Source organism: Procambarus clarkii, chromosome 93, assembly GCF_040958095.1.
Source record: "Procambarus clarkii isolate CNS0578487 chromosome 93, FALCON_Pclarkii_2.0, whole genome shotgun sequence".
NCBI classification, from domain to species: domain Eukaryota; kingdom Metazoa; phylum Arthropoda; class Malacostraca; order Decapoda; family Cambaridae; genus Procambarus; species Procambarus clarkii.
In genome coordinates, this window is record NC_091242.1 from 9,132,974 (window position 1) to 9,146,596 (window position 13,623).

The following is a 13,623-nucleotide window of genomic DNA, read 5'->3' on the forward strand; positions in this document are numbered from 1 at the left end:
CATTTACAATGCTAACCAGCATATATACATTTTCTTCTGTCCTCCATGGACAGGATTAGAGAAGTGTTAAACATATAGTTCAGGGATTTATTGAACAATCAACCACAGAAGGTGATTCGGTACTTTTAAGTCCACTGCATTAGGCAGTGATGTGGTGGAGGCTGACTCCATACACAGGTTCAAATATAGATATAATAGAGCCCAATAGGCTCCAGAGTGTGAAATGACTGAAAATGGGGCGACAGGATCAAGGAGCCGAAGTTTAACTCCCGCAAGCACTGAATGATTCGTTCATCATTCGTTCTGAATGATTCCTGAGTGCAGCTAGGTCAGTTCACAACACTCACTGATCTCGTTAAAAAGAATTATATCAACAATTTAAAACGGCAATACAATGAATAACTTAACACTAAACAGTTACATTCCATTCTATAATAAAATTATATGAGGAGGAGAGTATGAGTGTGTTCAAGAGTGAGGGACCTTAGATGTGCTCAAGGACGCGCACGCACACACACGCGCACACACACACACGCACACACGCACGCGCAAACACACGCACACACACAGTGGCCTCACCACACTGTGATGGTGGTGCTTTTCCTAGAAGTGCTTTGTTAAGAGCTAAAGTAAGCGTTTGTGTGTGTGTGTATGTGTGTTCTCACCTATTTGTACTCACCTACTTGTGTCTGCAGGATCGAACATTGATTCTTGGATCCCGGGTTTCCAGCCATCGGTTGTTTACAGCAATGACTCCTGCCCCATTTCCCTATCATACCTAATTATAAGATTATAAAGAGAGTTTGCTTCCACAACCTGTTCCTTAAGTGCATTCCATTTTTCCACTACCTCACGCTAAAAGAAAACTTCCTTACATCTCTGTGACTCATCTGAGTTTCCAGTTTCCACCCATGTCCCCTCGTTCTGTTATTATTACGTGTGAACATTTCATTTATTTCCACTCTGTCAATTCCCCTGAGTATTTTATATGTCCCTATCATATCTCCTCTCTCACTTCTTTTCTCTAGTGTCGTAAGGTTCAGTTCCTTCAGGCGCTCTTCATATCTCATCCCTCGTAACTCTGGGACAAGCCTCGTCGCAAACCTCTGAACGTTCTCTAATTTCCTTATGTGTTTCTTCAGGTGGGGGCTCCATGATGGCGCGGCATACTCTAAGACTGGTCTCACGTAGGCAGTGTAAAGCGCCCTAAAAGCCTCCTCACTCAGGTTTCTGAATGAAGTTCTAATTTTCGCCAGTGTACGCTGCTGTCGTTATCCTATTTATATGTGCCGCAGGAGTTAGATTAGGTGTCACATCCACTCCCAGGTCTCTTTCTCGAATCGTTACAGGTAGGCAGTTCCCCTTCATTGCGTAATGTCCCTTTGGTCTCCTATCACCTGATCCCATTTCCATAACTTTACATTTACTCGTTTTGAACTCCAGTAGCCATTTCTCTAACCATCTCCATGTGTGTGTGTGTGTGTGTGTGTGTGTGTGTGTGTGTGTGTGTGTGTGTGTGTGTGTGTGTGTGTGTGTGTGTGTGTGTGTGTGTGTGTGTGTAAAGATGCTGTAGTTGTACAACAAGTAATTAAATGGCACTGTTCTTAAACTTTATTTTCGAACATTTGCATTAATAACATCAGTGAACATTATTATGAACATTTTAATCACGCGAAACAGTAGCAACAGTATCAGCAGGTGCAACAGTAGCAACAATACCAGCAGGTGCAACAGTAGCAACAATACCAGCAGGTGCAACAGTAGCAACAGTATCAGCAGGTGCAACAGTAGCAACAATACCAGCAGGTGCAACAGTAGCAACAATACCAGCAGGTGCAACAGTAACAACAATACCAGCAGGTGCAACAGTAACAACAATACCAGCAGGTGCAACAGTAGCAACAATACCAGCAGGTGCAACAGTAGCAACAATATCAGCAGGTGCAACAGTAGCAACAATATCAGCAGGTGCAACAGTAGCAACAATACCAGCAGGTGCAACAGTAACAACAATACCAGCAGGTGCAACAGTAGCAACAATATCAGCAGGTGCAACAGTAGCAACAATACCAGCAGGTGCAACAGTAACAACAATACCAGCAGGTGCAACAGTAACAACAATACCAGCAGGTGCAACAGTAGCAACAATACCAGCAGGTGCAACAGTAACAACAACACCAGCAGGTGCAACAGTAGCAACAATATCAGCAGGTGCAACAGTAGCAACAATACCAGCAGGTGCAACAGTAGCAACAATATCAGCAGGTGCAACAGTAGCAACAATACCAGCAGGTGCAACAGTAACAACAATACCAGCAGGTGCAACAGTAACAACAATACCAGCAGGTGCAACAGTAGCAACAATACCAGCAGGTGCAACAGTAGCAACAATATCAGCAGGTGCAACAGTAGCAACAATATCAGCAGGTGCAACAGTAGCAACAATACCAGCAGGTGCAACAGTAACAACAATACCAGCAGGTGCAACAGTAGCAACAATACCAGCAGGTGCAACAGTAGCAACAATATCAGCAGGTGCAACAGTAGCAACAATACCAGCAGGTGCAACAGTAGCAACAATACCAGCAGGTGCAACAGTAGCAACAATATCAGCAGGTGCAACAGTAGCAACAATATCAGCAGGTGCAACAGTAGCAACAATACCAGCAGGTGCAACAGTAGCAACAATATCAGCAGGTGCAACAGTAGCAACAATACCAGCAGGTGCAACAGTAGCAACAATATCAGCAGGAGCAACAGTAACAACAGTACCAGCAGGAGCAACAGTAACAACAATACCAGCAGGAGCAACAGTAGCAACAGTACCAGCAGGTGCAACAGTAGCAACAATATCAGCAGGTGAAAAAGTGTGAGAAATCCCAGCAGGTGAAGCAGCAATAAAAGTGGGAGAAATAAAGCAGGCTCAACAGTAGCAGAAAATCAGCCCGAGTGTCAGGTAGTGTCAACAGGAGTGTCAGGTAGTGTCAACAGGAGTGTCAGGTAGTGTCAACAGGAGTGTCAGGTAGTGCCAACAGGAGTGTCAGGTAGTGTCAACAGGAGTGACGCCCCGAAGACGGACGCGGGAGTCAGATTACACTCATTGTTATCTCTTGACACCACCACCACCGCTGGTGTCAACAACATGGCTCCTCGTGCCAACATCTTGTGACACCACCTCCGCTGACACCTACACCCATAGTGGTGCTGACACTCTAAAACCTGTCATCAGTCCTTGTATTGGCACCCTCTGGCACCAGTCATCTCATCCTTGTGGTGCCCTATTGTGGTACTGGTCCACTACTGAGGTATTGGTGCCCTACTGAGGTACTGGTGCCCAACTGAGGTACTGGTGCCCTACTGAGGTACTGGTGCCCAACTGAGGTACTGGTGCCCTACTGAGGTACTGGTGCCCTACTGAGGTACTGGTGCCCTACTGAGGTACTGGTGCCCTACTGAGGTACTGGTGCCCTACTGTGGTACTGGTGCCCTACTGAGGTACTGGTGCCCTACTGAGGTACTGGTGCCCTACTGAGGTACTGGTGCCCTACTGAGGTACTGGTGCCCTACTGAGGTACTGGTGCCCTACTGAGGTACTGGTGCCCAACTGAGGTACTGGTGCCCTACTGAGGTACTGGTGCCCTACTGTGGTACTGGTGCCCTACTGAGGTACTGGTGCCCTACTGAGGTACTGGTGCCCTACTGAGGTACTGGTGCCCTACTGAGGTACTGGTCCCCCTACTGAGGTACTGGTGCCCTACTGAGGTACTGGTGCCCTACTGAGGTACTGGTGCCCTACTGAGGTACTGGTGCCCTACTGAGGTACTGGTGCCCTACTGAGGTACTGGTGTCCTACTGTGGTACTGGTGTCCTACTGAGGTACTGGTCCCCTACTGTGGTACTGGTGCCCTACTGTGGTACTGGTCCACTACTGAGGTACTGGTCCCCTACTGAGGTACTGGTGCCCTACCGAGGTACTTGTGCCCTACTGTGGTACTGGTGCCCTACTGAGGTACTGGTCCACTACTGTGGTACTGGTCCACTACTGAGGTACTGGTCCCCTACTGAGGTACTGGTGCCCTACTGTGGTACTGGTCCACTACTGTGGTACTGGTCCACTACTGAGGTACTGGTCCCCTACTGTGGTACTGGTCCACTACTGAGGTACTGGTGCCCTACTGTGGTACTGGTCCACTACTGTGGTACTGGTCCACTACTGTGGTACTGGTGCCCTACTGTGGTACTGGTCCACTACTGTGGTACTGGTCCACTACTGAGGTACTGGTCCACTACTGAGGTACTGGTCCCCTACTGAGGTACTGGTGCCCTACCGAGGTACTTGTGCCCTACTGTGGTACTGGTGCCCTACTGAGGTACTGGTCCCCTACTGTGGTACTGGTGCCCTACTGTGGTACTGGTCCACTACTGAGGTACTGGTGCCCTACTGTGGTACTGGTGCCCTACTGAGGTACTGGTGCCCTACTGAGGTACTGGTCCCCTACTGAGGTACTGGTGTCCTACTGAGGTACTGGTGCCCTACTGAGGTACTGGTGTCCTACTGAGGTACTGGTGCCCTACTGAGGTACTGGTGCCCTACTGAGGTACTGGTGTCCTACTGTGGTACTGGTGTCCTACTGAGGTACTGGTCCCCTACTGTGGTACTGGTGCCCTACTGTGGTACTGGTCCACTACTGAGGTACTGGTCCCCTACTGAGGTACTGGTGCCCTACCGAGGTACTTGTGCCCTACTGTGGTACTGGTGCCCTACTGAGGTACTGGTCCACTACTGTGGTACTGGTCCACTACTGAGGTACTGGTCCCCTACTGAGGTACTGGTGCCCTACTGTGGTACTGGTCCACTACTGTGGTACTGGTCCACTACTGAGGTACTGGTCCCCTACTGTGGTACTGGTCCACTACTGAGGTACTGGTGCCCTACTGTGGTACTGGTCCACTACTGTGGTACTGGTCCACTACTGTGGTACTGGTGCCCTACTGTGGTACTGGTCCACTACTGTGGTACTGGTCCACTACTGAGGTACTGGTCCACTACTGAGGTACTGGTCCCCTACTGAGGTACTGGTGCCCTACCGAGGTACTTGTGCCCTACTGTGGTACTGGTGCCCTACTGAGGTACTGGTCCCCTACTGTGGTACTGGTGCCCTACTGTGGTACTGGTCCACTACTGAGGTACTGGTGCCCTACTGTGGTACTGGTGCCCTACTGAGGTACTGGTGCCCTACTGAGGTACTGGTCCCCTACTGAGGTACTGGTGTCCTACTGAGGTACTGGTGCCCTACTGAGGTACTGGTGTCCTACTGAGGTACTGGTCCCCTACTGAGGTACTGGTGCCCTACTGAGGTACTGGTGCCCTACTGAGGTACTGGTCCCCTACTGAGGTACTGGTGCCCTACTGAGGTACTGGTCCCCTACTGAGGTACTGGTGCCCTACTGAGGTACTGGTGCCCTACTGTGGTACTGGTGCCCTACTGAGGTACTGGTGCCCTACTGAGGTACTGGTGCCCTACTGAGGTACTGGTGCCCTACTGAGGTACTGGTCCCCTACTGAGGTACTGGTGCCCTACTGAGGTACTGGTGTCCTACTGAGGTACTGGTGCCCTACTGTGGTACTGGTGTCCTACTGAGGTACTGGTGTCCTACTGAGGTACTGGTGCCCTACTGAGGTACTGGTGCCCTACTGAGGTACTGGTCCCCTACTGAGGTACTGGTGCCCTACTGAGGTACTGGTGCCCTACTGAGGTACTGGTGCCCTACTGAGGTACTGGTGACCTACTGAGGTACTGGTCCCCTACTGAGGTACTGGTGCCCTACTGAGGTACTGGTCCCCCTACTGAGGTACTGGTCCCCCTACTGAGGTACTGGTGCCCTACTGAGGTACTGGTCCCCTACTGAGGTACTGGTGCCCTACTGAGGTACTGGTGCCCAACTGAGGTACTGGTCCCCTCCACAGCTCCTCCACTCTTCAGCTGGGTCACTCCTCATCACGGCCACAACAAGAACTGTCACTCACCAATGATGGAACCAAAGATATCAAAGGTCCGGTCCGTGATATCTTTGATGGAGCCAAAGATATCATTCATCAAAGTTGGCTGCATTCAAGTTAACGAAGTCTGACACCTTAACTTGTATGGTGATGCAAACTAAATTCCCATTAGTGACTTAGCGTTAGTTCAGAGGTCAGTGGGCGCCCCTAGTGACCCAGCAGCAGCAGGAGCAGCAGTAGGTCAAGACACGGACATTTCTCAACGCTTCAGGCACGGCAAGACGTCAGTTTAATGTTTGATACAAACTTTTTCACTGGTTATCAATAAATTCTTGTGCAACTCCAACTACCGAGAAAGATGTGTGGTGTGGGGAGAGTTTGTGAGTGAGTGTGTGTGTGTGTGTGAGAGTGAGTGAGAGAATGAGTGAGACAGAGAGAGAGAGAGAGTGAGAGAGACATGAAAGGGAGGCCAGTTACCCCGAAGGGAGTGCGGGCGCCACATATCCACCGCCAAACAACATATTCCTACTCTGGCTTTCCCCAAATGTGTCTTTTTCTCCCAGAGTCCCGCGCCAAGCCTGACAGGACGGAGCGGCGCAGATAACCTAAATATATAACAACACAGTTGGCACATTACTATTAAATCACTGAACTACTACACGTCACATGAGCCTGGTTACGTCAGTGGCGGAGAAATATTTTGTTTCTCGTTGACAATTTTGTTGACCGGTTGCTTTCCTGGCTGAAACTTGCTTTACATGGACCCGGACGAATGGCTTCATTGATTGACCGCGATGATGAGCGCTATTTGTAGCGAGTGTGGCTCCACTGTAGCGTGTGGGCGGGGGGTAATGTGGCATTGTTGGACGGTAGCTGTGTACAGGTTAATTGACAACTCTGGCTCAGGCTTAATGTGTGTCCCCTCATTGATGGGTCGCTGTTAAACTGACACACACACACACACACACACACACACACACACACACACACACACACACACACACACACACACACACACACACACACACTGGTAGACGGGTGGAACAAGTTAGGTGAGAAGGTGGTGGAGGCCAAGACCGTCAGTAGTTTCAAAGCGTTATATGACAAAGAGTGCTGGGAAGACGGGATACCACGAGCGTAGTTCTCATCCTATAACTACACTTAGGTAATTACACTTAGGTAATTACACACACACAAGGGCAGACACGTGTGTGTCGTATTTGCAGGCACTTGAACTTTGTGTATATCAACACCTTTTCTGGATAATAATCTTAAGACTCTTAAACTGACACCTTTCAAAATTTATGTTTTAATACCATAACATCCTATGTTGCGCTATATTTGATTACATATGTACGTATATTATGACATTACCACTAATTAGTATTATAATAATAATACAGAGAGAGTGATCACACTATCGTGATGTATCAATGAGAAAATCCGTAGGAGCCGTGGTGAGGGTTCGAACCCACGCGGTGAGTAGTCCCAAGAACACGCGCCATAACTCTGCCAAAATGTTCCCACTTCGGTATCAGTAATACACGGAACTGTTGATTCTCAGTATTATTCAAAGTGGAGGAAATCAGAGTCAACATTTTAAAGGTTAAAATAAGTTAAATTAAGACCAATGTTATTGCATTACCTCAGGGAGCGCGGGATGGGGAGGGCGGCGGCCATATTGCACCACTTCAGGGAGCGCGGGATGGGGAGGGCGGCGGCCATATTGCACCACTTCAGGGAGCGCGGGATGGGGAGGGCGGCGGCCATATTGCACCACCACAGGGAGCGCGGGATGGGGAGGGCGGCGGCCATATTGCACCACTTCAGGGAGCGCGGGATGGGGAGGGCGGCGGCCATATTGCACCACCACAGGGAGCGCGGGATGGGGAGGGCGGCGGCCATATTGCACCACCACAGGGAGCGCGGGATGGGGAGGGCGGCGGCCATATTGCACCACCTTTAAAAAGGTGGTGCAATATGTTAAAAAGTTTTCTTTCAGCGTGAGAGTAGTGGGAAAATGGAATGAACTAAAGGAGCAGGTTGTGGAAGCAAACACTACTCACAGCTTTAAAACTAAGTATGATAAAGAAGAAGGACAAGAATCATTGCTTTAAACAACCGAAGGCTACAAAGGTGGGATTCAAAGCCAACGCTCGACCCTGCAGGCACAAATAGGTGAGTACACACACTACCACCACCACCACCAATACCGCCACACACACACACACACACACACACACACACACACAAAGAACACCAGAAAGCAGAGAGAGATACCAGAGAACCAGGAATGAGTACGTCAGGGTGAGAAGAGAAGCAGATAAAAGTTATGAAAATGATATAGCAAACAAAGCCAAGACCGAACCAAAGCTACTCCACAGTTACATCAGAAGGAAAACAACAGTGAAAGAACAGGTAGTGAAACTTTGAACAGGCGAGGACAGGTATACAGAGAATGACAAAGAGGTGTGTGATTAACTCAACAAGAGGTTCCAAGAGGTTTTCACAACAGAACAAGGTGAGGTCACTGTGCTAGGAGAAAAGGAAGTAAACCAGGCGGCCTTGGAAGAGTTCGAAATTACGAGTGAGGAGGTCTAGAGACACCTGCTGGATCTGGATGTTAGAAAGGCTGTTGGTCCAGACGGGATCTCGCCTTGGGTACTGAAAGAGTGTGCAGAGGCACTTTGCTTGCCACTCTCCATAGTGTATAGTAGGTCAATGGAGACGGGAGACCTACCAGAAATATGGAAGACGGCGAATGTGGTCTCAGTATACAAAAAGGGCGACAGGCATGAGGCACTGAACTACAGGCCAGTGTCCTTGACTTGTATACCATGCAAGGTGATGGAGAAGATCGCGAGAAAAAACCTGGTAGCACATCTGGAGAGCAGGGACTTCGTGACAAATCGCCAACATGGGTTCAGGGAGGGTAAATCTTGCCTGACAGGCTTAATAGAATTCTATGACCAGGTTACAAAGATTAAGCAAGAAAGAGAGGGCTCGGCGGACTGCATTTTCTTGGATTGTCGGAAAGCCTTTGACACAGTACCGCATAAGAGGCTGGTACATAAGCTGGGGACTGGCAGGTGTAGCTGGTAAGGTGCTCCAGTGGATAAGGGAGTACCTAAGCCATAGGAAGCAGAGTTACGGTGAGGGGTGAGACCTCCGATTGGTGTGAAGTCACCAGTGGAGTCCCACAGGGCTCTGTACTCGGTCCTATCTTGTTTCTGATATATGTAAATAATCTCCCGGAGGGTATAGATTCATTTCTCTCAATGTTTGCGGACGATGCCAAAATTATGAGAAGGATTAAGACAGAAGAGGACTGTTTGAGGCTTCAAGAAGACCTAGACAAATTGAAGGAATGGTCGAACAAATGGTTGTTAGAGTTTAACCCAACCAAATGTAATGTAATGAAGATAGGTGTAGGGAGCAGGAGGCCAGATACAAGGTATCATCTGGGAGAGGAAATTCTTCAGGAGTCAGAGAAAGAAAAAGACTTGAGGGTTGATATCACGCCAGACCTGTCTCCTGCAGCACATATCAAGAGGATAACATCAGCGGCATATGCCAGGCTGGCCAACATACGAACGGCATTCAGAAATTTGTGTAAAGAATCATTCAGAACTTTGTATACCACATATGTCAGGCCAATCCTGGAGTAGGCAGCCCCAGCATGGAGTCTATATCTAGTCAAGGATAAGACTAAACTGGAAAAGGTTCAAAGGTTTGCCACCAGACTAGTACCCGAGCTGAGAAGTATGAGCTACGAGGAGAGACTACGGGAATTAAATCTTACTTCACTGGAAGACAGAAGAGTTAGGGGGGACATGATCACCACATTCAAGATTCTCAAGGGAATTAATAGGGTAGATAAAGACAGGCTATTTAACACAAGGGGTACACGCACTAGGGGACACAGGTGGAAATTGAGTGCCCAAATCAGCCATAAAGAGGTTAGAAAGATTTTTTTCAGTGTCAGAGTAGTAGACAAATGGAATGCATTAGGAAGTGATGTGGTGGAGGCTGACTCCATACACAGCTTCAAGTGTAGATATGATAGAGCCCAGTAGGCTCAGGAACCTTTACATTAGTTGATTGGCCGTTGAGAGGCGGGACCAAAGAGCCAGAGCTCAACCCCCGCAAGCACAACTAGGTAAGTGCACACACACACACACACACACACACACACACACACACACACACACACACACACACACACACACACACACACACACACACACTAACAAAACAGAGTGGTAGACTGTTGGAACCAGCTAAGTGAGAAGGTGGTGGAGGCCAAAACCGTCAGTAGTTCCAAAGCGTCATACGACAAAGAGTACTGGGAAGACGAGATACAACACGTGCCTGCAACTCTCCTCCTGTAACTACCCCCACCTAGCCTACAGTAAAACTATCCACCAACCCGCTACACGGATAGTGTAGTCATCCCCATTTATGTTAAATCAGCCTTAAGGTGAAACTCGACATTTAAGTTATTCATTACGTAAAAGTTTTTTGCAGAATATAACAACATAATGAATATCGTAGTGTTGTGTATGATGACCACTTGGGTCTTGGTAGAGGTGTACTGCGTGTGGCTGCGTCAGGCGGCGCGGGAGGGTCTGCGTCCCACCGCCTGGCGGTACTACTGGTACCGGCTGGTAGGGTACCCGGTGCCCTTCACCGCTTGCCTGTGGACCCGGCTGCCGCTCGTCGGTACTCTGTACCACCTGTACCAGCTCTCGTCCTCCACGCACATGCTAGGGAGCATCGCTCCCTGGCGCCACGTCGCCGTGATCCTGCTGATCGTCACCGCCGTCCTCCTGATCGTCTACGCCATCAAGGATATCGCAAAGCACTGGAAGGAAGAGGAAAAGGAAGAGGAGGAGGAGGACGAGGACATGGAAGTCCCCTTGGTGGAAACGGAGCATCTGATGGACACTGACGAAATGATGGACCTGAAGAAGCTGGCAGGTCTGAGTGCGCGGAACCCGAACCTGCAGCCCACCTCGTGGGACCTGCAGCACCTGGCGGCGCTCAGTATGCGACACCCGACGCTCAAGGAGGACCTGATGAGGCTCCACGCCCTCAGGGTGGCGCGCTCCTTCAAGAGCATCGTGGCCTCGTCCGTGAGCGCCTCTCACAGGAACGTGGTGGACGTGGACACCTTCTCGTTCATGGGGGACTCGCTCGACACGACCAACACCGAGGGACACGACGAGAGTGAGACCGCCTTGGCCCTCTGGCGGGCGGCGGAGATGGAGGCCATGTCCGACACCGAGCATAACGACACCGAGAGCAGTTTTTACATGACCCCTGCGAGTAGTGACCCCTGCGAGTAGTGAACCCCTGCGAGTAGTGACCCCTGCGAGTAGTGACCCCTGCGGGTAGTGACCCCTGCGAGTAGTGACCCCTGCGAGTAGTGACCCCTGCGAGTAGTGACCCCTGCGAGTAGTGACCCCTGCGGGTAGTGACCCCTGCGAGTAGTGACCCCTGCGAGTAGTGACCCCTGCGGGTAGTGACCCCTGCGAGTAGTGACCCCTGCGAGTAGTGACCCCTGCGAGTAGTGACCCCTGCGAGTAGTGACCCCTGCGAGTAGTGACCCCTGCGAGTAGTGACCCCTGCGAGTAGTGACCCCTGCGGGTAGTGACCCCTGCGGGTAGTGACCCCTGCGGGTAGTGAACCCCTGCGGGTAGTGAACCCCTGCGAGTAGTGACCCCTGCGAGTAGTGACCCCTGCGGGTAGTGACCCCTGCGGGTAGTGACCCCTGCGAGTAGTGACCCCTGCGGGTAGTGAACCCCTGCGGGTAGTGAACCCCTGCGGGTAGTGAACCCCTGCGGGTAGTGAACCCCTGCGGGTAGTGAACCCCTGCGGGTAGTGAATTCCTGCGGGTAGTGAATTCCTGCGGGTAGTGAATGCGTGCAATTGAATTAACAATGCGTGCAGGGGGGTGGGGGTTAGCTATGCGTGCAGGGGGGGGGTCGGGGTTAGCTATGCGTGCAGGGGGGTGGGGGTTAGCTATGCGTGCAGGGGGGTGGGGGTTAGCTATGCGTGCAGGGGGGTGGGGGTTAGCTATGCGTGCAGGGGGGTGGGGGTTAGCTATGCGTGCAGGGGGGTGGGGGTTAGCTATGCGTGCAGGGGGGTGGGGGTTAGCTATGCGTGCAGGGGGGTGGGGGTTAGCTATGCGTGCAGGGGGGTGGGGGTTAGCTATGCGTGCAGGGGGGTGGGGTTAGCTATGCGTGCAGGGGGGTGGGGGTTAGCTATGCGTGCAGGGGGGTGGGGGTTAGCTATGCGTGCAGGGGGGGTGGGGGTTAGCTATGCGTGCAGGGGGGGGGTGGGGGTTAGCTATGCGTGCAGGGGGGGTGGGGGTTAGCTATGCGTGCAGGGGGGGTGGGGGTTAGCTATGCGTGCAGGGGGGGTGGGGGTTAGCTATGCGTGCAGGGGGGTGGGGGTTAGCTATGCGTGCAGGGGGGGTGGGGGTTAGCTATGCGTGCAGGGGGGGTGGGGGTTAGCTATGCGTGCAGGCGGGGTAGGGGTTAGCTATGCGTGCAGGGGGGGGGGGGTTAGCCATGCTAACCCTCCCAGCCTGGCCCCTCAATGCATGGGCCAGGCTGCGGCTTCAGTGAACCCCTGCGGCTTCAGTGAACCCCTGCGGGTACAGTGAAAACCCGCAGGGGTTTCACAAGGGTTTTCTTCACTGTACCTGCGGGTACAGTGAAATCCCCTGCGGGTACAGTGAAACCCCCTGCGGGTACAGTGAAAACCCCTGCGGGTACAGTGAAACCCCCTGCGGGTACAGTGAAACCCCCTGCGGGTACAGTGAAACCCCCTGCGGGTACAGTGAAACCCCCTGCGGGTACAGTGAAACCCCCTGCGGGTACAGTGAAACCCCCTGCGGGTACAGTGAAACCCCCTGCGGGTACAGTGAAACCCCCTGCGGGTACAGTGAAACCCCCTGCGGGTACAGTGAAACCCCCTGCGGGTACAGTGAACCCCTGCGCATCGTGGTGAAAACTGGTTCAGGACCCAGTTATGAGGAAGGAGAAGGGCGTGAGAAGATGGCGATTAATAGATATCTTTTAACACTTTTTTTTTTCTTCCAGGAAGTGAGGATGTCGAGACAGAAGTGACAGGAGAGTGGGGTTATCTTGAGATGATTTCGGGGCTTTTAGTGTCCCCGCGGCCCGGTCCTCGACCAGGCCTCCACCCCCAGGAAGCAGCCCGTGACAGCTGACTAACACCCATGTACCTATTTTACTGCTAGGTAACAGGGGCATAGGGTGAAAGAAACTCTGCCCATTGTTTCTCGCCGGCGCCTGGGATCGAACCCAGGACCACAGGATCACAAGTCCAGCGTGCTGTCCGCTCGGCCGACCGGCTCCCCGGGGTGGGGTGGGGTGGGGTGGGGTGGGGTGAGAGACAGAGAGCAACAACCTAATCAGAGCTGTTGTTGAGAGCAACAACCTAATCAGTTTTACATAACTAATAATAAGTTACAATAAAGATCAAAATCCTGAGAAGCGAAGCTAAGGGAAAACACAGAAAGTTAAGGCTGAGACGAGGGGGGGGGCTTCATGACCCCGGGGTCAAGCTGATCTGGGCAAGGGCACCACCGG

The 13,623-nt window shown here is 51.5% G+C and overlaps 1 protein-coding gene across 1 annotated transcript; it reads right to left on the minus strand.

Moving 5' to 3' along the window:
* Positions 1-1,663: 1,663 nt before the first annotated feature.
* On the minus strand, positions 1,664-6,098 carry LOC138359837 (calphotin-like). Its single transcript, XM_069319544.1, has 2 exons — positions 6,029-6,098; positions 1,664-2,922 (listed from the first exon to the last, which is right to left on the minus strand). The coding sequence occupies exons 1-2, from the start codon at positions 6,096-6,098 to the stop codon at positions 1,664-1,666; spliced, it is 1,329 nt and encodes a 442-aa protein (XP_069175645.1).
* Positions 6,099-13,623: the final 7,525 nt, after the last annotated feature.

What these genes read in the sequence shown, in the direction of transcription:
- LOC138359837 (XM_069319544.1), bottom strand. Translation starts at nt 6,098, where the DNA reads ATGAATGATATCTTTGGCTCCATCAAAGATATCACGGACCGGACCTTT. An exon ending in TATCTTTGGTTCCATCATTG is followed by an intron (nt 2,923 to 6,028) that starts GTGAGTGACAGT and finishes GCTACTGTTGAG; the next exon opens with CCTGCTTTATTTCTCCCACT.